The following is a 23989-nucleotide window of genomic DNA, read 5'->3' on the forward strand; positions in this document are numbered from 1 at the left end:
TCCACACGACTCGAGAGCAACTCAAGCGCCCTGGCATAAGGGAAGGTAGAGACTTGCTGCCCACACTAGGAAGTGCATTTATAAATCCCATAGCCGTGGAACCATTAAAGAAGTTTAATAATGAGGACCAATTAACCTCACCGGTTACATTCACACCCTCTGTAAAATAATATCTCATTGAAAACTACAGTTCAAATTGGATTCAAGACATACATGAAAGTATAACAGATTAACTTTTAAATGTAAAAACATGTTTCTACATAGTACCATATTACAATAATAAAACAATTTAAATTAAACTATAGCAACAAAATACCCTTCACATACTTGAAATAAGAGTAGATAAAATAACTAACATAAATCATAACACTGAAAACTATCTGCAAACTTATCTAATAATAGAAGGTTAGGAAAAACATTATATATATATATATATATATATATATATATATATACACTCACCTAAAGGATTATTAGGAACACCATACTAATACTGTGTTTGACCCCCTTTCGCCTTCAGAACTGCCTTAATTCTACGTGGCATTGATTCAACAAGGTGCTGAAAGCATTCTTTAGAAATGTTGGCCCATATTGATAGGATAGCATCTTGCAGTTGATGGAGATTTGTGGGATGCACATCCAGGGCACGAAGCTCCCGTTCCACCACATCCCAAAGATGCTCTATTGGGTTGAGATCTGGTGACTGTGGGGGCCAGTTTAGTACAGTGAACTGATTTTCATGTTCAAGAAACCAATTTGAAATGATTCGAGCTTTGTGACATGGTGCATTATCCTGCTGGAAGTAGCCATCAGAGGATGGGTACATGGTGGTCATAAAGGGATGGATGGGATGCTCAGGTAGGCCGTGGCATTTAAACGATGCCCAATTGGCACTAAGGGGCCTAAAGTGTGCCAAGAAAACATCCCCCACACCATTACACCACCACCACCACCAGCCTGCACAGTGGTAACAAGGCATGATGGATCCATGTTCTCATTCTGTTTACGCCAAATTCTGACTCTACCATCTGAATGTCTCAACAGAAATCGAGACTCATCAGACCAGGCAACATTTTTCCAGTCTGCAACTGTCCAATTTTGGTGAGCTTGTGCAAATTGTAGCCTCTTTTTCCTAAATGTAGTGGAGATGAGTGGTACCCGGTGGGGTCTTCTGCTGTTGTAGCCCATCCGCCTCAAGGTTGTACGTGTTGTGGCTTCACAAATGCTTTGCTGCATACCTCGGTTGTAACGAGTGGTTATTTCAGTCAAAGTTGCTCTTCTATCAGCTTGAATCAGTCGGCCCATTCTCCTCTGACCTCTAGCATCAACAAGGCATTTTCGCCCACAGGACTGCCGCATACTGGATGTTTTTCCCTTTTCACACCATTCTTTGTAAAGCCTAGAAATGGTTGTGCGTGAAAATCCCAGTAACTGAGCAGACCATGCCACGCTCAAAATTGCTTAAATCACCTTTCTTTCCCATTCAGACATTCAGTTTGGAGTTCAGGAGATTGTCTTGACCAGGACCACACCCCTAAATGCATTGAAGCAACTGCCATGTGATTGGTTGGTTAGATAATTGCATTAATGAGAAATTGAACAGGTGTTCCTAATAATCCTTTAGGTGAGTGTATATAAATAAATAATATATAAATATATAAATAAATCCACCATGGCCAAGACCAAAGAGCTGTCCAAGGATGTCAGGGACAAGATTGTAGACCTACACAAGGCTGGAATGGGCTACAAGACCATCGCCAAGCAGCTTGGTGAGAAGGGGACAACAGTTGGTGCGATTATTCGCAAATGGAAGAAACACAAAATAACTGTCAGTCTCCCTCGGTCTGGGGCTCCATGCAAGATCTCACCTCGTGGAGTTTCAATGATCATGAGAACGGTGAGGAATCAGCCCAGAACTACACGGGAGGATCTTGTTAGTGATCTCAAGGCAGCTGGGACCATAGTCACCAAGAAAACAATTGGTAACACACTACACTGTGAAGGACTGAAATCCTGCAGCGCCCGCAAGGTCCCTCTGCTCAAGAAAGCCCGTCTGAAGTTTGCCACTGAACATCTGAATGATTCAGAGGAGAACTGGGTGAAAGTGGTCTCAGATGAGACCAAAATCAAGCTCTTTGGCATCAACTCAACTCGCCATGTTTGGAGGAGGAGGAATCCACCCGAAAGTGAAGCACCTTTATTAGGACATCCGCATTCAATCACAGGAAATCCTATGCATTAGTGTGCAATCGTCTGCACTGAAAGCAGCCTCTGTGACGCGTCTGTAGTGATAATATCCTCATAGCAGTGCTGCAGTTCTGCGGTTTCTGTTTTATCTTCATCTTCATCCTCATTGTAAACAGCGCTTTCATTTCTGCATCGACCCAGTTGTCTCCTCTAACGCCGGCATTTGTGATTGTCCTGCTCAGCTCAATATAACTGCATTTCAGATTGCATAGGAAATAACTGGTCTCCTATTAAAATGCACTGATTTGGATGGAAACTTGCTTCGGTTAAATTTATATCGTTTTAATGCAAAATTCTGATAATTAATAGTTATGGTCCCGTTCACAATTTCACAATGCAATTTCCACGTGTAAAATGCATACTGTTAAATTTCAGACTTTAATCATACAAACCATAGCAAGTTTACCAGCTACACACTTTTATTTTAATCGACCGAGTAGTTTGAACGGTTTACATTATAATTCATTACTTAGCCTAGACTTTTATAATATATATACAGATATGAGCTAGTGAAATGTAGCAGTACATTTAAGGCTATAGATCGATATGACATTCAAACAATACAGAGACAATACTGTGTCCTGCAGCGGTGCAGCTGTGTCGGTGCCCGTGTTTACTCTGTGTTTACTCTGTGTTTATTGTGTGTGTACTCTGTGTTTATTCTGTGTTTACTCTGTATTTCTTGTGTGTTTACTTTGTGTTTCTTGTGTGTTTACTCTGTGTTTACTCTGTGTTTATTGTGTGTTTATTCTGTGTTTACTCTGTATTTCTTGTGTGTTTACTTTGTGTTTCTTGTGTGTTTACTCTGTGTTTACTCTGTGTTTATTGTGTGTTTATTCTGTGTTTACTCTGTATTTCTTGTGTGTTTACTTTGTGTTTCTTGTGTGTTTACTCTGTGTTTACTCTGTGTTTATTGTGTGTTTACTCTGTGTTGACTCTGTGTTTCCTAGGCGTCTCTCAGACACGCAGTCTCTGGGGGTGGGGCTTGAGTTGTGTCACACGCTGACGCTTTTCACTGGCCCAGGCCCGGCGCGTCACAGTTACATTTAGGCCGCAGAAGTTCAATTAAATATTTGCCAGAAGTTCACCAGAATATTTGCCAGAAGTTTGTTACAAGTGAGCCGCTAGCTCTGGCAAACACTTCTGGTAAACGATTTAGTTTGCTGCAAATTCACTGCAAATTCACAGCAAATTTGCAGCAAACTTTTAATTTCTGTAAGGGTGAGCGTCTCGGGCCAGGGCCGGGCTTGGGCCTAGATCTGAGGCCCATGCAGGGCTTTACCCCAGCGATGTGGTAGAAGCTGAAAGTTTAAAACATTTAAAAATAGACTGCACACGCACCCGGCCATCCACGTGATGTAAAAGAAAATGTGATTCATCAGACCAGGCCACCTTCCTCCATTGCTCCGTGGTCCAGTTCTGATGCTCACGTGCCCATTGACCACTGCAGACAGGGAACACCCCACAAGAGCTGCAGTTTTGGTAAATAGTTTAGTTTGTGCACTGTCTCCCAGGTCAGATCATCCAATGGAACTCAGGTACAGTACCTAAGGAATGATCTGTGTTAAAAATGTAGTTAGAAACTATTTAAATACAGATTAACTTACTATTATCAGTCTGAGAACTTCTGGTGGAATTTTCTGCAGATGAGGAGGGCTTTGCTGCTATAGGGTATATTTCAACTGACAAACCTAAGTATATGAATCATTGTGAAAATCAGAACGGTATTGTTTGTATATATACACATACATTTTTACATGCATTTTAAACCTTACAGAAACAGATTAATGCAGGTATATGCAACCCAAGGAATGCAATAAAAACACCAAAATACACAATCTGCATCCTAAAACAATGAGGTGAAAAACATAACATTAAATATACTAAAAGCAATGTATTCTGATGAGAAACTGGCACCTGTGCACATCCCTTTCTCACCCCTTCACCGCACGTCTCTCCTCCCAGCAGCTCCTGCACTCACAAGACGTGTGTGTCCCTCTCCCTCCCTTTCCTCAGTCCAAGGGCAGCCTCAAATAGCCGGGAGTGTAATCAGTCATGAGTGGGAGCCGATGATGGAAGCAGTGCCGTGGGTTAGGGATAGGCTGCCGGCTTAATTAGGCAGGTGTGCCACATTAGGTGCATAAAGTCAATCAAACAATCAGCGAAATCAATAAAACAATCAGTGAAATTAAAACAGACGTGAACAAAGTAAAATAAATGAAAACCATACGTATGAAATAAACGTGAACAAGGTGATAAGGCACCTCTCGTGACATAAGGTTGTAGGGGTCTTCAAACTATACTGATACATCTGACGTAGTGATGCCCGGTCTGAACTAGATGACACATGGTTTAATTAATAGTCTTCTAAATATTATTTAAAAGGCATTAAGTTAAACTTGACAATTAATGAAAAGTGGATTATTGTAAATATAAAATACTTGAGCTGTAAATCTCATTATATTGGATGTGAAGCAATTAAACATTTAATTTATGTTCCTAATTCAATATTTTTTTCCTTGCACAATGTGCAATATTTTATAGGTGCACCCACATTCTGGTGGCTTAGGCAGGGACTGTTTTTCCTTCCAACTATGTCCTTCGTTTCTGCCTCTCCCCATCTCTACTACCACTTTGTTCTTCACTTGACTTCCTTTTCTCTCGTATGCTTTTAGTAAATCCTTCTTTCTTTTTTCTCTGGTCCTTCCTTTGCCAGAATATTTCTTCACACTTTTTTCCAGTTCCTCATCTATAAGATAACATTGGCAATAATTGAATTATCATCACTAAACAACAATAGTCATTAATACAGTGATCCTCAGTCCTGGTCCTGAGAGTCACATGGGTCTGCTGGTTTTCATTCCATCCCAGCACCTTATTTGTTAATTTAATTATCAAGAGTGTAGTAATTGTGTATATCAGCATTTCTCAAACTCATCCTGTTTCTGCTGGTTTTTGTTCCAACATAGCACTCAAATGCATTGATATCACGCAAAAAACATTGTTTTGGATATGAAAAATGTTGTCATAAAGCAATTCAGAGCATAGTTGGGATAAGATACAGCACACACGGGTTTGCTAGTAGGAGCTTTGAGAAACACTCAGTAATAACCAGGAGTAATAACCCAATGTAATATTCTATTTTTCAGATCGTTATTTCTTATATATTTATAATGTACTTACAATAAAATAATATCTCTAAATGATGACACATTTTGACAGTCTTCTGCAGAAATAAATCTATCATTATTTCTTACCATCACCATATGTGTCTTTATCTGAGTGAAAACGAGCTGGTTTCACCACTCTCCTACATCCACGCCCCAATGGCATCGTCATATTTATCTGGAAATACATAACAAAACTGTAAGAAGCCCATCAACAAGTTTTTACAAGTAATTTCAATTATACTTTGTGCGTCCAAGGGGGACTCATTGTATCAGTTACCAGTTTCCTTGCAGACCCATACAAGGTGGCTTTCCCACAGCTCTGTGTCTGGAATATCACATCGTTCTGCCCTCTGCCTGTCGTTTGCAGGTGGCCAGTACGCCTCTTTACCCTAAAACATGTTTATATTGAAAATGTCTGATTTTAACCTATCAAAAATAATGCCATGGATAAAAACAAGATACATAAACTTGATTTGGATAGTTTGTTAACATATAATTTCACATAAGGGTCTACCTTGTTTAATACAACAAAAATATTGTGTTTATCTGCAATGGACTGACATGCCATTCAGGGTTTACCTTTCAAAATTACAGCACATACACTTGAATTCTACACTTTGCTTTGGAAGATTGGTAGTCCATCAATGTTCAAAGATATTTCTGTAATATCATTATTGTTAATCAAATCTTTGGGATATTTCTCAATGTATTTCAGAATTTCTCCTTTACAGGAAAGTGTATGTACTGCATACCAGATATCATTTCTGTTTCTAAGTTTTGCAGGGCTTTTAGTAATGTCCTCGCTGTTTTAAGGAGATCTGAATGGCCATGGTTTTTCAGTGTCTTGAGAAGATCATCCACAGCATTGTGTGTTATCAAGTTTCAATTTGCCCAAGATGTAAGGTCATCTTTCACAGAATTGCCTCCTTCATTTTCTTCATCCTCTTCAGAATCAGAGTATGTTATTATGGCATTGCACAGATCAATTATGGCCCAAACATCATCTTCTCTATCACTAGTAGAATCGCTGTCATGGCTACTATCTTGTTCTCCATTGCAAGGCTCAACATCTGCATTTTCAATATCATGGTATGTATGATGCACAATTGACCCAACAATATCACTGGTATCACAGCTTTCTGACACTTTTCTATTACTGGGAAGTGATCTCTTAGCAGTTTTCCATTTCCTTGTATATGCTAATCGTCTGTTGTTGCTATCTGCCATGCTCCAGATAACTAAAGCTTGCAAATATCTATTTATTTTTACCTTTTGTGGATCAACATTGTGCAGTCATCATTTTCCATCAACACAGTCAAGGTATGATTAGATACATTATAGTAAGTTAACATTACCATTAGTAACATTGGGTGGGGTATGGGAAAGAATAGTTATACAATGCAATCACTGATAATGCTGAATGGTGTATTTATTTTTTTATGCCTCAGCATGGAGCACTTTAAGATTCAATATTTTTGGTACATTGTTAAACCCGTGGTTTTTTTTGGTTTGTTTCTCCTTGACTACCTACCTACCTACTAGATGGCGCCCCAAAAAATCCCATTGAAAATAACCAAGTGAGTCAAAATTGTTTCAGAACGCGAATGTGTAGTACATATTGGGATCTATAGCTACCCGTACTGTGTGTGTGTTACGTGTTTAGCTTACAGTCTAGTATTGTTGACGCTGGTAAGTTTTATGCATTTTGTGGTGTAATAAGTTCGGGATACGAATATTTATATTTTCTGGTTGGTTAAACAATCTTAAACAGTGTATTCTCCACCATCCCATATGTCAGCAAAAAGTGCCCAACATTATTAAAGTGTTTCCCATACTGTATATGTAAAAGTTACATTCAAAATGTATTTCTCTTTCTGTTCTTAAATCTGGGATAATTGTAATATATGCATGATTAAATAACATCCACGTTTTTATCTTTGTCTCAAATCTTTTTTTATTGTGTTACAAAAAACAGTCATAGGCAGTAATACATAAGGAAAAACATAACTAATAAGAAAAACAGTTGAGCTGGAAGTTTGACAATACTAATATAAACTATATCAATGCGGCTAACTATATTTTCCATCTGCTCATATTATATCAAGGAAAAGTACAATTACATTGTTTCAAATAGCACTACATGTTTTACTTTGTGAAACACACCCAGCCCTTGCATTAGTAAACTACCCACAATATAAAAACAAAGACAACTGCTCACAATAAATTAAACAGATCTACGCTCGCCGTTTGGAGTCTGGATTGGTAGCAAAACTATTATCTGTGTAATCGCATGACCAGTTCTACCTGTAAATCCCAGCCTTGAATCTATGATCGTTAGACAAGGTTCTATGTTTTTAAGTAATGTAACGGGAATACTCGAATACTCGAATAATTGACAGAATACTCTAGTACCAAAATAGTCATTAGTGACAGCCCTAATGTTGTTAATTTGTTTGGAAACAAAAAGAATCAAAGAAACAGAAAAAACAAAGACATTTGTACAAACCAAGGAAAGCGGAAACGGAGCAAAATAAAACTCAACTGCAAAGACAGTCACTGGATCCCATGAACATCAACACACAAATCCCTGACAGGCGAGTCCGTGCTGAACCTGGAAGAGCACAGAAATAACAGAACACATTCGTAGTCCATCCAGGCAATTAAAGCAGCGCACAGCCCCCCAGTCTGGATTAAACAGATCAGTCTCGTCACTCAGACATCCCCCTGAAACTGAGTCGCAGTCTTAATAAGCAATAGCTCCTTCAGGAATCCCCAGCTGTCCCAAACTCTGTGTCTCTGTGTGATACTGTCTCTGTGTCCCTCTGTCTGATCCTGTCTCACGGTGTCTCTGTGTCTCTCTGTCCAGCTGCAGTGAAATGCTCCACCTTCTCTCCGATTCCCTCCACTGTCAGTCGCACTCTCTCCAGTGTCTCTCTGTAAATCTCCAGCTCTCTGGCCTTCTCCTCATAGCGCTGCCTGAGCTCCTCAGTGCTGAGCCCCAGTGCTGCTGCAGGGAGCTGTGCCATCACCACCGCCTCCTGCAGGGCCTCTCTGTGTCTCTCTGCCTCGTCTCTGGCCTGTCCCTCATAGCGCCGCCTGAGCTCCTCCATCTCCCTCTGGTGTCTCTCCTCCATCTCTTTCCTCTCCCTCTCCCGCTCCTCAGTCAGCACCTCCCTCTCTCTCACCAGCTTCTCTTTCTGCTCTCGCTCTCTCCTCAGCTCCTCCTCCAGCGCTCTCCTCCTCTCCTCGTCCCTCTCCTCCCTCAGCCTCTCCTCCAGCTCTGCTATCCGCTCCTCCAGCGCTCTGATCTTCTCCTCTCGCTGCTGGAGCTCCCCCTCCATCCTGCGGAGGCAGTTGTGCACTTCCTTCTGCTGCTTCTCCCTCAGCCCTTCCTCTTCCCTCTGTTTCCTCTCATCTCTGTCCCTCAGGATCTGCTCTTTCCTCTGTCTGATCCGGGACTCTGCCTCCTGGTACATCTGGCTGCTGTAGTGGCTGCCATTGTTTGCCGCCACCACCTCCTGGATTTTGGCCAGGAGCTGTGTGACCTGAGTGCCGTCGCCCCTGTTCTTGTTGTCCAGAGCGTGGTACCTGTTCCCGCACTTCTCCACCAGCCACCGGAGCTCCTCGCCGCCCGTCTCCACAAACTCCTGGACGCTCTTGCCGTTCAGCTGGTCGGCGTGGGTGAAGAGGAGCACGGTGCGCCCCGCAGCCCCCTCCCCGAAGATCTCCCGCACCCTCTCCAGCGTCCTCCTCTCCTCCCCTGTGGATCGGCCCAGCGGGGTCACCAGGAGGAAAGCGTGGGGTCCCGGGGCAGACAGGTTGATACAGAGCCCCACGTCCCGTCTCACGTCCCCCTGAGAGAGAGGCGTGTGGAACCAGTCTGGTGTGTCCACCACAGCCACCCGTCTCCCAGCCACGCGTCCTCTTCTCTTGGCGCTCTCCTGTGTCACTGCAGAGCTGCTGGCTTCAGAGGGAAACTCCTCTCGGCCCAGGATGGTGTTTCCTGCCGCGCTCTTCCCAGCCCCAGTCCTCCCCAGCAGCACCAGCCTCAGCTCAGGGAGACTGGGAGGCGCCGGGGCGTCTGGACTGGGAGTCTCTCCTGGGCTTCTCTCTGGAGCGGCACCTCCACTCACTGCAACACAACACAACACACAGTCAGAGCTGAGACGACAACACGGCACAGACACACTGCTGAGAATGGGCTGAGTGTGTCACTGCAGTAGAGCGGCAATGAGCCAGACTGGGATACTGTCTGTAGTTGGGAGGAAATATCAGCACAACAAACAAAATTAGGAGAGCCAGTGAGATCAGAGAGTCAGTGATACAGACTGAGAGGAGAGCCAGTGAGATCAGAGTCAGTGATACAGACTGAGAGGAGAGCCAGTGAGATCAGAGAGTCAGTGATACAGACTGAGAGGAGAGCCAGTGAGATCAGAGTCAGTGATACAGACTGAGAGGAGAGCCAGTGAGATCAGAGAGTCAGTGATACAGACTGAGAGGAGAGCCAGTGAGATCAGAGTCAGTGATACAGACTGAGAGGAGAGCCAGTGAGATCAGAGTCAGTGATACAGACTGAGAGGAGAGCCAGTGAGATCAGAGTCAGTGATACAGCATTTATCAGACTCACTGGTGGGAGGGTTCCACTCCAGGCTGCTCCTCCTCTTGACAGGTCGTGTGGATTCCTCTGTCTCTTTCTCCAGCTCCTCTTCCTTCAGTGTCTTTCTCATCTTCTCCTTCAGCTCCTCTTCTGTCCTGCTCCACTCATCCTCCATCCTCTGTTTCAGCTCCTCCTCTCTCTCTCTCTCCCTCTCTCTATACTTCTCCTTCAGCTCCTCTTCCCTCTCTCTCTCCTTCACCTCACACTCCTTTCTGATCTGATCCATCTCTCTTTCTCTCTCCCCTAATCTCTGTGTCAGCTCTGCTATCTTTCTCTCTCTTTGTTCATCCCTCTCTTTCAGCTTTTTTTCCATTTCTCTCTCTTTCTTTCCATAGCCCATTTTAATCTCCTCTATCTCATTCTCTCTCTCCTCATCCATCTTTTTTAGTTTCTCTTGAACCTCCCTCTCTCTCTCTTCCTCTCTCTGCTTATGCCTCTGTTTCAGGTCTTCCATCTCTCTCTTCCTCTCCTCATCTTTCTGTTTCACCTTTTCTTCCATTTCTTTCTCTCTTCCTTCCTCACTCTCTTGTATCTCCCTCTGCCTCTTTCTCTCTCTCTCCTCAAAATCCTTTTTCAGCTGATCTATTGCTCTCTGCCTCTCTTCCTCTTTCTCTCTGATTTCCCTCTCCCTCTCCTCCTCCCTCTGTTTTACCTCCTCCCTCTCTCTTTCCATCTCGTCATCCTTCTTTTTCAACTGCTCTTCAATCTCTCTCCTTCTCTCCTCTGCCTTCCTTTGCTCCTCTTCTCTCTCTCTCTCTCTCTTTTCAAATTGCTGTGTCAGCTCTGCTATCTCTCTCTCCCTCTCCTCATCCTTCTGTTTCATCTCCTTTGCCTTTAGTTGAATCAGTTCTTCCATCTGCTGGTGGGTCTCTGTGTATTTCTGCCTGGTGAAGAATCTCTCCCTGTGTCCTGCCAGCATCTCGTCTATCTTGTCCAGCAGCTCTGTGACCTGAGTGCCGTCGCTCCTGTCCCTGTTGTTGAGAACATGATACCTGTTCCCACATTTCTCCACCAGCCACTGGAGCTCCTTGTGTCTCTCAATGTGCTGCTCAATGGTTGTGTCTCTCAGTTCGTCCCCCCAGGTGAACAGCACTATAGTGTGTCTCCAGACTCTCTCACTGAGGAGCTCCAGGTGTTCCTGCGCTGATCTCCTCTCTCTCTCTGTGAATGAGTCCCACACAGGAATGAGCAGGAGGAGAGCGTGGGGTCCCGGGCGACACAGAGACACACTGCGCACAATCTCCTGTTTGACACACTCTGGACTCTCCTGTACAGAATCCCTCCACCTCCAGCCTGGTGTGTCGACCACAGTGACCTGCCTCCCGGCCACGTCACCCTGGCTCTTCTCACTCTGCTCAGTCTCTCTCTCAGTGTTAAACGCCTCTCTGCCCAGGATGGTGTTTCCTGATGAACTCTTCCCAGTCCCTCTCCTCCCCAGCAGCACAATCCTCAGCTCTGAGAGACACTGTGTCTCAGGGGAAGCAGTCTGTCTCCCCCCTGTCAGAGAGAAACAACACAGTTTATATCCCTCTTCAGCCCCACTGCCTCTCCCTCCATCCCTCCCTCTCCCACACTCGTCCCCTCCCTCTCTCCCTTCTTCTTTCTTTATTTGTGCTTTATTACTCTCGTGTGTGTGTGTGTGGTGAGTGTGAGCACAGTGTTGTCCGCTGTGTTGATTGTGTCGTCTCTCCTCTATATGTCTGTGTGTATTCGTGTGTGTGTTGTCACAGTGTGGGGGGCGATGAAGCAAATCTGAATTGATCTGTTTTTAACTTCTTCTGAATGACATTGTTTTTTCTCTTTACTTCCATATTGATATTTTTATTTCCTCCATTTGTCTTCCCCCTCCCTCCATCTTTCTCTACCTCCTTCCCTCTTCCACATTTCCCCTCTTCTCTCCCTCCATCCCCACCCATATCCCCCACTCCGTCTCCCTCTTTCTCCCTCCCTCCTTCTGTGCTCCCTCTCTCCCTCTCCTTCCCCATCCCTCCATCCTTCATCCTGCTGTTATAGTTCACACAACACCCTCTCCCTCTCTCTGCCTCCTCCTTTCCCAAATCTCCTTTCCTCCTCTCCTCCTCCTTCCCTCTAACTTACTACCCCGTCTCTCTACCCCTCTCTCCCTCCCTCCCTCCTTCTCTCTCTTCTTCTCATTGTTTTTTCTCATTCTCCCTTCATCTCCCCACTTTCTCTCTCTATCCTCCCTCTCTATCCCACTCAAGCTCTCTGTCTCCGCTTCTCTCTCCTTCACAGAAAACAGTGATAATAATAATAATGCCTCTGTCTCTCTCTGATGACATCACACTAATAACAGAGTCTCAGTCACAACAGGACGAACACGACTACTGCTAATAATGAATAATGACACTGTCTCTCTGCCCTCTCTCGCCGCTCTGCCCTCTCTCCCCGCTCTCTCTCTCCCTCTCTCTCCTCTTCCTTGCTTCTCCCTCTCTCTCTCCCTCCCTACAGTCACTCCAGTCAGACAGTTTGCCCATCAGCTGTGTCTCAGTCCCTCTAATAACTCTCTCAGTGGGACTCTGAGCTCCTGCGCAGCCGACACTTTAACTTACTGCACACCTACTGAACACCTACTGCACACCTACTGCACACCTACTGTACTGCACACCTACTGCACTGCACACCTACTGCACACCTACTGCACACCTACTGCACTGCACACCTACTGCACACCTACTGCACTGAACACCTACTGCACACCTACTGCACTGTACTCCTACTGCACTGAACATCTACTGCACTACTGCACACCTATTGCACACCTACTGCTCTGCACACCTACTGCACTGCACATCTACTGCACTGCACACCTACTGCACTGCACACCTACTGAACACCTTCTGCACTACACAGTGTTAATGTGCTGTAGTGTCCAGTCAGTCAATCAGTGATAATGGACTGTAGTGTCCAGTCAGTCAGTGTTAATGTGCTGTAGTGTCCAGTCAGTCAGTCAGTGTTAATGTGCTGTAGTGTCCAGTCAGTCAGTGTTAATGTGCTGTAGTGTCCAGTCAGTCAGTCAGTGTTAATGTGCTGTAGTGTCCAGTCAGTCAGTGTTAATGTGCTGTAGTGTCCAGTCAGTCAGTGTTAATGTGCTGTAGTGTCCAGTCAGTCAGTGTTAATGTGCTGTAGTGTCCAGTCAGTCAGTCAGTGTTAATGTGCTGTAGTGCCCAGTCAGTCAGTGTTAATGTGCTGTAGTGTCCAGTCAGTCAGTGTTAATGTGCTGTATTGTCCAGTCAGTCAGTGTTAATGTACTGTAGTGTCCAGTCAGTCAGTGTTAATGTGCTGTAGTGTCCAGTCAGTCAGTGTTAATGTGCTGTAGTGTCCAGTCAGTCAGTCAGTGTTAATGTGCTGTAGTGTCCAGTCAGTCAGTGTTAATGTGCTGTAGTGTCCAGTCAGTCAGTGTTAATGTGCTGTAGTGTCCAGTCAGTCAGTCAGTGTTAATGTGCTGTAGTGTCCAGTCAGTCAGTGTTAATGTGCTGTAGTGTCCAGTCAGTCAGTCAGTGTTAATGTGCTGTAGTGTCCAGTCAGTCAGTGTTAATGTGCTGTAGTGTCCAGTCAGTCAGTCAGTGTTAATGTGCTGTAGTGTCCAGTCAGTCAGTGTTAATGTACTGTAGTGTCCAGTCAGTCAGTGTTAATGTGCTGTAGTGTCCAGTCAGTCAGTCAGTGTTAATGTCCTGTAGTGTCCAGTCAGGCAGTCAGTGTTAATGTGCTGTAGTGTCCAGTCAGTCAGTCAGTGTTAATGTGCTGTAGTGTCCAGTCAGTCAGTGTTAATGTGCTGTAGTGTCCAGTCAGTCAGTCAGTGTTAATGTGCTGTAGTGTCCAGTCAGTCAGTGTTAATGTGCTGTAGTGTCCAGTCAGTCAGTGTTAATGTACTGTAGTGTCCAGTCAGTCAGTGTTAATGTGCTGTAGTGTCCAGTCAGTCAGTGTTAATGTGCTGTAGTGTCCAGTCAGTCAGTGTTAATGTGCTGTAGTGTCCAGTCAGTCAGTCAGTGTTAATGTCCTGTAGTGTCCAGTCAGGCAGTCAGTGTTAATGTGCTGTAGTGTCCAGTCAGTCAGTCAGTGTTAATGTGCTGTAGTGTCCAGTCAGTCAGTGTTAATGTGCTGTAGTGTCCAGTCAGTCAGTCAGTGTTAATGTGCTGTAGTGTCCAGTCAGTCAGTGTTAATGTGCTGTAGTGTCCAGTCAGTCAGTCAGTGTTAATGTGCTGTAGTGTCCAGTCAGTCAGTGTTAATGTACTGTAGTGTCCAGTCAGTCAGTGTTAATGTGCTGTAGTGTCCAGTCAGTCAGTCAGTGTTAATGTGCTGTAGTGTCCAGTCAGTCAGTGTTAATGTACTGTAGTGTCCAGTCAGTCAGTGTTAATGTGCTGTAGTGTCCAGTCAGTCAGTGTTAATGTGCTGTAGTGTCCAGTCAGTCAGTGTTAATGTGCTGTAGTGTCCAGTCAGTCAGTCAGTGTTAATGTGCTGTAGTGCCCAGTCAGTCAGTGTTAATGTGCTGTAGTGTCCAGTCAGTCAGTGTTAATGTGCTGTAGTGTCCAGTCAGTCAGTGTTAATGTACTGTAGTGTCCAGTCAGTCAGTGTTAATGTGCTGTAGTGTCCAGTCAGTCAGTCAGTCAGTGTTAATGTGCTGTAGTGTCCAGTCAGTCAGTGTTAATGTGCTGTAGTGTCCAGTCAGTCAGTCAGTGTTAATGTGCTGTAGTGTCCAGTCAGTCAGTCAGTGTTAATGTGCTGTAGTGTCCAGTCAGTCAGTGTTAATGTACTGTAGTGTCCAGTCAGTCAGTGTTAATGTGCTGTAGTGTCCAGTCAGTCAGTCAGTGTTAATGTCCTGTAGTGTCCAGTCAGGCAGTCAGTGTTAATGTGCTGTAGTGTCCAGTCAGTCAGTCAGTGTTAATGTGCTGTAGTGTCCAGTCAGTCAGTGTTAATGTGCTGTATTGTCCAGTCAGTCAGTGTTAATGTACTGTAGTGTCCAGTCAGTCAGTGTTAATGTGCTGTAGTGTCCAGTCAGTCAGTCAGTCAGTGTTAATGTGCTGTAGTGTCCAGTCAGTCAGTGTTAATGTGCTGTAGTGTCCAGTCAGTCAGTCAGTGTTAATGTGCTGTAGTGTCCAGTCAGTCAGTGTTAATGTGCTGTAGTGTCCAGTCAGTCAGTGTTAATGTGCTGTAGTGTCCAGTCAGTCAGTCAGTGTTAATGTGCTGTAGTGTCCAGTCAGTCAGTGTTAATGTGCTGTAGTGTCCAGTCAGTCAGTCAGTGTTAATGTGCTGTAGTGTCCAGTCAGTCAGTGTTAATGTGCTGTAGTGTCCAGTCAGTCAGTCAGTGTTAATGTGCTGTAGTGTCCAGTCAGTCAGTGTTAATGTACTGTAGTGTCCAGTCAGTCAGTGTTAATGTGCTGTAGTGTCCAGTCAGTCAGTCAGTGTTAATGTCCTGTAGTGTCCAGTCAGGCAGTCAGTGTTAATGTGCTGTAGTGTCCAGTCAGTCAGTCAGTGTTAATGTGCTGTAGTGTCCAGTCAGTCAGTGTTAATGTGCTGTATTGTCCAGTCAGTCAGTGTTAATGTACTGTAGTGTCCAGTCAGTCAGTGTTAATGTGCTGTAGTGTCCAGTCAGTCAGTCAGTCAGTGTTAATGTGCTGTAGTGTCCAGTCAGTCAGTGTTAATGTGCTGTAGTGTCCAGTCAGTCAGTCAGTGTTAATGTGCTGTAGTGTCCAGTCAGTCAGTGTTAATGTGCTGTAGTGTCCAGTCAGTCAGTGTTAATGTGCTGTAGTGTCCAGTCAGTCAGTCAGTGTTAATGTGCTGTAGTGTCCAGTCAGTCAGTGTTAATGTGCTGTAGTGTCCAGTCAGTCAGTCAGTGTTAATGTGCTGTAGTGTCCAGTCAGTCAGTGTTAATGTGCTGTAGTGTCCAGTCAGTCAGTCAGTGTTAATGTGCTGTAGTGTCCAGTCAGTCAGTGTTAATGTACTGTAGTGTCCAGTCAGTCAGTGTTAATGTGCTGTAGTGTCCAGTCAGTCAGTCAGTGTTAATGTCCTGTAGTGTCCAGTCAGGCAGTCAGTGTTAATGTGCTGTAGTGTCCAGTCAGTCAGTCAGTGTTAATGTGCTGTAGTGTCCAGTCAGTCAGTGTTAATGTGCTGTAGTGTCCAGTCAGTCAGTCAGTGTTAATGTGCTGTAGTGTCCAGTCAGTCAGTGTTAATGTGCTGTAGTGTCCAGTCAGTCAGTCAGTGTTAATGTGCTGTAGTGTCCAGTCAGTCAGTGTTAATGTACTGTAGTGTCCAGTCAGTCAGTGTTAATGTGCTGTAGTGTCCAGTCAGTCAGTGTTAATGTGCTGTAGTGTCCAGTCAGTCAGTGTTAATGTGCTGTAGTGTCCAGTCAGTCAGTCAGTGTTAATGTGCTGTAGTGTCCAGTCAGGCAGTCAGTGTTAATGTCCTGTAGTGTCCAGTCAGTCAGTCAGTGTTAATGTGCTGTAGTGTCCAGTCAGTCAGTGTTAATGTGCTGTAGTGTCCAGTCAGTCAGTCAGTGTTAATGTGCTGTAGTGTCCAGTCAGTCAGTGTTAATGTGCTGTAGTGTCCAGTCAGTCAGTCAGTGTTAATGTGCTGTAGTGTCCAGTCAGTCAGTGTTAATGTACTGTAGTGTCCAGTCAGTCAGTGTTAATGTGCTGTAGTGTCCAGTCAGTCAGTCAGTGTTAATGTGCTGTAGTGTCCAGTCAGTCAGTGTTAATGTACTGTAGTGTCCAGTCAGTCAGTGTTAATGTGCTGTAGTGTCCAGTCAGTCAGTGTTAATGTGCTGTAGTGTCCAGTCAGTCAGTGTTAATGTGCTGTAGTGTCCAGTCAGTCAGTCAGTGTTAATGTGCTGTAGTGCCCAGTCAGTCAGTGTTAATGTGCTGTAGTGTCCAGTCAGTCAGTGTTAATGTGCTGTAGTGTCCAGTCAGTCAGTGTTAATGTACTGTAGTGTCCAGTCAGTCAGTGTTAATGTGCTGTAGTGTCCAGTCAGTCAGTCAGTCAGTGTTAATGTGCTGTAGTGTCCAGTCAGTCAGTCAGTGTTAATGTGCTGTAGTGTCCAGTCAGTCAGTGTTAATGTGCTGTAGTGTCCAGTCAGTCAGTCAGTGTTAATGTGCTGTAGTGTCCAGTCAGTCAGTGTTAATGTGCTGTAGTGTCCAGTCAGTCAGTGTTAATGTGCTGTAGTGTCCAGTCAGTCAGTCAGTGTTAATGTGCTGTAGTGTCCAGTCAGTCAGTGTTAATGTGCTGTAGTGTCCAGTCAGTCAGTCAGTGTTAATGTGCTGTAGTGTCCAGTCAGTCAGTGTTAATGTGCTGTAGTGTCCAGTCAGTCAGTGTTAATGTGCTGTAGTGTCCAGTCAGTCAGTCAGTGTTAATGTGCTGTAGTGTCCAGTCAGTCAGTGTTAATGTGCTGTAGTGTCCAGTCAGTCAGTCAGTGTTAATGTGCTGTAGTGTCCAGTCAGTCAGTGTTAATGTGCTGTAGTGTCCAGTCAGTCAGTCAGTGTTAATGTGCTGTAGTGTCCAGTCAGTCAGTGTTAATGTGCTGTAGTGTCCAGTCAGTCAGTCAGTGTTAATGTGCTGTAGTGTCCAGTCAGTCTAAACCCCGCCCTCATGACAAAACCGGGCTGTAAATGAAACTAAAATCAAATCCAGAGAAATCAAAAGCAGAGATCACATCCTGTGTGTGAAATGGACTCCATCAGTGCGAGCTTTGGTCTCGCTTTTAAATTATTTGCTTTCAAGTTTTTTTTTTGCTTTTCATATCGTTTTTCTTTACAATTCTAGATCTTCTGCTTTCGATTGTTATGTTTTTGATCTCAACATCCATTTTTTCTCAACTTTATTTTTCTCGGTTACAATATATTTTATTTTGAATTCGTTACTTATGGCGGTAATTTGAGCCCATATTTCTGTCCTGTATCGGACCGATATTGATACGGATTATCGGATCGGCGCATCTATACAAATAACTGTGTCAGACACAACAGGCAACTCACCACCAAGGGAGGAGGACCATCTGCTCGCCATCTCTCTCTCACTCTCTCTCTCACTCTCTCTCTCTCTCTCAGATCAGCTGTTCATTCCTCCAAAATGAATATACTCTCTTTTTTCTTTTCAGACTCTTTTCTCTTCGATTCTCTCTCTCTCTCTTAGATCAGCTGATGAAAGACTTTTCTTCCGTACTGAAAAGTTACTCTCTCTCTTTCCTGCTTCTTTCTTTTCTCCCTCTCTATCTCCCAACAGGATCAGGAGCAAAGTCCTCCCTTACAGCAGCACTTTCACTTTCTCTCTCAGCTTTTACTGAGACGTGGGTAGAATCTGTTTAACGTAAATCATCATTTATGGCCACCGCACACCTGACCGATGCAATGCGACGCTGCGATGTGCGGTGGTCTGTAGGTGACCAAAAAAATAAAACAGTAAAATAATTAGAATAAACCTCTTTAAATTAGGACAGTGCGTGAGTGTTCAAGTTTCCACATTTTTATTCAAGGTTACTATTTATGTGCTGAATTTAACAGATAACAATAAGACACTGAATGTGAACCCTTCCAGCTGATCCACTACTGTTATTGTTTGTAAGGTCTCAGAACTAAATTTCCTATAGTTTTCTCGTAACTGTAACACGACAACCATCTCTCCGATACGTATACTAATAATAAACAACAAATACTCGTGCTGCTACCTACCCAACAGTATTAGTGTTGTTTTTATTATTATGACCAGATGTTTGGAAATGGTCGGGATGCTTCTCTGTGGTCATAAAGTGATTGTGTGGCACCCTCAGGGTTTCAGTGGCACCTCCAGTGGTGACATCACAGCAGCCATTGTTGATGCCGCAGCCAGTGGTGATGTCATAGCTGCCACACATATATATGTTTACAGCTACTAGGATGCGTCAGATGCGAGCATATAGCTTCAGCTGCACTGAGATGCCACACCATCACAGTTCAGTGCGGGAATCAGAGAGGGTGTTCCCCGGTTGCGCTGTGCTGAACTTGACAAACACATCCTTGTCACAGGGTATATATATATATATATTATATATACACTCACCTAAAGGATTATTAGGAACACCATACTAATACTGTGTTTGACCCCCTTTCGCCTTCAGAACTGCCTTAATTCTACGTGGCATTGATTCAACAAGGTGCTGAAAGGATAGGATAGCATCTTCCAGTTGATGGAGATTTGTGGGATGCACATCCAGGGCACGAAGCTCCCGTTCCACCACATCCCAAAGATGCTCTATTGGGTTGAGATCTGGTGACTGTGGGGGCCAGTTTAGTACAGTGAACTCATTGTCATGTTCAAGAAACCAATTTGAAATGATTCCACCTTTGTGACATGGTGCATTATCCTGCTGGAAGTAGCCATCAGAGGATGGGTACATGGTGGTCATAAAGGGATGGACATGGTCAGAAACAATGCTCAGGTAGGCCGTGGCATTTAAACGATGCCCAATTGGCACTAAGGGGCCTAAAGTGTGCCAAGAAAACATCCCCCACACCATTACACCACCACCACCAGCCTGCACAGTGGTAACAAGACATGATGGATTCATGTTCTCATTCTGTTTACGCCAAATTCTGACTCTACCATCTGAATGTCTCAACAGAAATCGAGACTCATCAGACCAGGCAACATTTTTCCAGTCTTCAACTGTCCAATTTTGGTGAGCTTGTGCAAATTGTAGCCTCTTTTTCCTATTTGTAGTGGAGATGAGTGGTACCCGGTGGGGTCTTCTGCTGTTATAGCCCATCCGCCTCAAGGTTGTACGTGTTGTGGCTTCACAAATGCTTTGCTGCATACCTCGGTTGTAACGAGTGGTTATTTCAGTCAAAGTTGCTCTTCTATCAGCTTGAATCAGTCGGCCCATTCTCCTCTGACCTCTAGCATCAACAAGGCATTTTCGCCCACAGGACTGCCGCATACTGGATGTTTTTCCCTTTTCACACCATTCTTTGTAAACCCTAGAAATGGTTGTGCGTGAAAATCCCAGTAACTGAGCAGATTGTGAATTACTCAGACCGGCCCGTCTGGCACCAACAACCATGCCACGCTCAAAATTGCTTAAATCACCTTTCTTTCCCATTCAGACATTCAGTTTGGAGTTCAGGAGATTGTCTTGACCAGGACCACACCCCTAAATGCATTGAAGCAACTGCCATGTGATTGGTTGGTTAGATAATTGCATTAATGAGAAATTGAACAGGTGTTCCTAATAATCCTTTAGGTGAGTGTATATATATATATATATATATATATATATATATATATATATATATATATATATATATATATATATATAAAAATTCAAACCCCGACCACTGACAGGCCCAGACCCCATAGCAAGGCCTCCGGATCACTGCCTGTGCTGTCTGGAGTGGCGGAGCACCTCAGCCATGGGGGAGAGCTGCTCTTGCCCTGGCTGTGCCCTGTGCTCGGTGCCAGTGGCGATGCAGAACAGCTCGCCTGCTCAAATATCACAGTCCCTGAGCTCTGATTGGCTGTGCTTGTCAATATGGTAGGGTTACAGTTTTCAGGAACAGTATTTTTTGCACTGATTTGCATTGATTTCATTTGCTTACATTCTAAAATGAGTTTGTTTGTGTGAATACTCTCATCTACATTTTCTTTTTTGTTCTTGAATTGTACAGAATGTTCTCTTTTCATCCCACACTCCCTCGCCCATTTAATTGTTTTTATCAGCATGTTGAGTTATACATTTTTTTATTTCATTTTACAACTCATAACACTTTGAACCCATTGATACTAAAGCAGTATAGATTAACAGGATAGTACTTCAAACATCTGAAAGTAATAAAGTGTGGAAGGAAAGTTAGAAATTCCTCTCTCACAAGGCTTACTGCTTGAATACTTGGTCAAGCCAAGGGTCAGGCCAGAAGATAGCTTGACCTCTGTTTAGTTTTATGATGTGCATCTGGGAGACGATGTCAAACAGTGCGATTTAAGTGTCAGCTCCCTAATCTATATATTGACCTTTGAACTGTTACCTATAGTGATATATCTTCTGCTTAGCTAGCTTTTACGATAACATAGAAATTACTTCTTAATTATTAACAGATCTTTGTTGACTTGTGTGTGTATAAAAGACTTTGACTTTTTGTATGGAGTCAGAGCAACTTTGTAATCTCTTTGATTCACTGTTCCTCTCCACACTGCGTGTAATAAAGGCATTGCAATGAACACACTAACCTGATTGAGTTTCTTCCACATTACCCATTGGATTTGGAATGGATTGTGTATTGGCTTAGTTTATAACCCTGGTTCCCTGAAAAAGACAGACCTGACCTGCCAATCAGTGAAAACTTGTACCAAAGCTGCCCAATAGGGGCCCTGCTAGGGGGAGGAGTCCTGCCCCACGTGCCTGTGAAGTGGCTCCTCCTCACAGTATCAGTCTGCCATTTCTTCGTCATGAAGGGCGTCTGGCCAAGCGACCCCCTGAAGGGTACTGGCTGTCTTTCTTATTCAGGGAACAGGGGTTAAGATGATAACCTAACATTTCCATTCAAGTAGAATGACAGCCATTACTGAATGGGAAGACTATACCAGAGCTGTCGTGAGTCCTGACACCTGATTTAAGCCCAGTCCCATCATAACAAGTGCAGCAGAGCCTCATGGCACCCGAGGGCGAGCCGCCTGCAGTACCTGAGTGCCCAGCATGGGCCGCACCCGGTCTGCAACATTCAGGTGGTAGAACCTTGTTGGGGTAAAATTGCCCCCTATGTATTGTATACACTCACCTAAAGGATTATTAGGAACACCTGTTCAATTTCTCATTAATGCAATTATCTAACCAACCAATCACATGGCAGTTGCTTCAATGCATTTAGGGGTGTGGTCCTGGTCAAGACAATCTCCTGAACTCCAAACTGAATGTCTGAATGGGAAAGAAAGGTGATTTAAGCAATTTTGAGCATGGCATGGTTGTTGGTGCCAGACGGGCCGGTCTGAGTATTTCACAATCTGCTCAGTTACTGGGATTTTCACGCACAACCATTTCTAGGGTTTACAAAGAATGGTGTGAAAAGGGAGAAACATCCAGTATGCGGCAGTCCTGTGGGCGAAAATGCCTTGTTGATGCTAGAGGTCAGAGGAGAATGGGCCGACTGATTCAAGCTGATAGAAGAGCAACTCTGACTGAAATAACCACTCGTTACAACCGAGGTATGCAGCAAAGCATTTGTGAAGCCACAACACGTACAACCTTGAGGCGGATGGGCTACAACAGCAGAAGACCCCACCGGGTACCACTCATCTCCACTAAAAATAGGAAAAAGAGTCTACAATTTGCACAAGCTCACCAAAATTGGACAGTTGAAGACTGGAAAAATGTTGCCTGGTCTGATGAGTCTCAATTTCTGTTGAGACATTCAGATGGTAGAGTCAGAATTTGGCGTAAACAGAATGAGAACATGGATCCATCATGCCTTGTTACCACTGTGCAGGCTGGTGGTGGTGGTGTAATGGTGTGGGGGATGTTTTCTTGGCACACTTTAGGCCCCTTAGTGCCAATTGGGCATCGTTTAAATGCCACGGCCTACCTGAGCATTGTTTCTGACCATGTCCATCCCTTTATGACCACCATGTACCCATCCTCTGATGGCTACTTCCAGCAGGATAATGCACCATGTCACAAAGGTCCAATCATTTCAAATTGGTTTCTTGAACATGACAATGAGTTCACTGTACTAAACTGGCCCCCACAGTCACCAGATCTCAACCCAATAGAGCATCTTTGGGATGTGGTGGAACGGGAGCTTCGTGCCCTGGATGTGCATCCCACAAATCTCCATCAACTGCAAGATGCTATCCTATCAATATGGGCCAACATTTCTAAAGAATGCTTTCAGCACCTTGTTGAATCAATGCCACGTAGAATTAAGGCAGTTCTGAAGGCGAAAGGGGGTCAAACACAGTATTAGTATGGTGTTCCTAATAATCCTTTAGGTGAGTGTATACCCACTGTATAATACTCTGCATGTTGGGAGAACAGAGTACAAGGATTTTTATATAACATATTCATAGTATAGTACATATTTGGTAGGCATACTGATTATTTAACTTACTGTAACCATGGAACTCAATGTATTGTATTCTTATTGTAGGATTAGATTAGAACAGACACTGCAGATTTGACATTGACATATCTCACTGGAAATGTTACTGTGGCAAGGGGGGCTGAAATTTGTAATTATTGCAGAAATTAAAAGGGCCTCAAATTCAACTCCAGTTAATGTCAAATCCCCCGCGCTCTCTCCCTCTCTCTCTCTCTCTGATCAGCTGTTGGAGGACTTCCATTCTTCCAAAATGAAAAGTTACTCTCTTTTGTGCCTCTTTTCTCATCTATTCCATCTCTCTCTCTCTCTCAGCAGGAGCAAGAGCGTAGTCCTCCCTCACAGCAGCACTTTCACTTTCTCTCTCAGCTCATCCTTCCTGCCATGTCTCTCTTCCTCTCCAGTGTCTTGTGGAGAGATGGGTGCTGGAGCCCCTGCAGGCCTGGAGTTTCACTGCACACCTACTGCACACTTACTGCACTACTTCACACCTACTGCACTACTGCACACCTACTGCACTGCACACCTACTGCCCTACTGCACACCTACTGCACTGCACACTTACTTAACACCTACTGCACACCTATTGCACCCACTCAAGTCGCCGCGGCTAAGTATCGCTTTCTCTCTCGCGTTTCCTTGTTTAGTTAAGTTACATTGACTGTTTATGTGGTTTGTTCTTTAGCTGTTGTATATCTTGCACCTGTTTTGTAGTAAGAGAAGCGACTGTTTGTTAGTGAATTTAGCCAGTAACCCAGCGCACTCGACACGCCCTGTCTGCAATCAGAAGCGTTGCACTGTGTAGGCTGTGATTATTTAGCATTTGTTTAACATTACTACGAGCT

At 44.2% G+C, this 23989-nt stretch overlaps 1 protein-coding gene across 1 annotated transcript; it reads right to left on the reverse strand.

The window, feature by feature from the left end:
• Positions 1-7359: 7359 nt before the first annotated feature.
• Positions 7360-18313, reverse strand: LOC136768245 (GTPase IMAP family member 8). The gene is made up of 3 exons (XM_066722341.1): positions 18060-18313; positions 10045-11571; positions 7360-9549 (listed from the first exon to the last, which is right to left on the reverse strand). Exons 1-3 carry the CDS (start codon positions 18088-18090, stop codon positions 8255-8257), a joined length of 2853 nt encoding a protein of 950 aa, XP_066578438.1. The 5' UTR covers positions 18091-18313; the 3' UTR covers positions 7360-8254.
• Positions 18314-23989: the final 5676 nt, after the last annotated feature.

This window comes from Amia ocellicauda, chromosome 14, assembly GCF_036373705.1.
Source record: "Amia ocellicauda isolate fAmiCal2 chromosome 14, fAmiCal2.hap1, whole genome shotgun sequence".
Classification (NCBI taxonomy): Eukaryota; Metazoa; Chordata; class Actinopteri; order Amiiformes; family Amiidae; genus Amia; species Amia ocellicauda.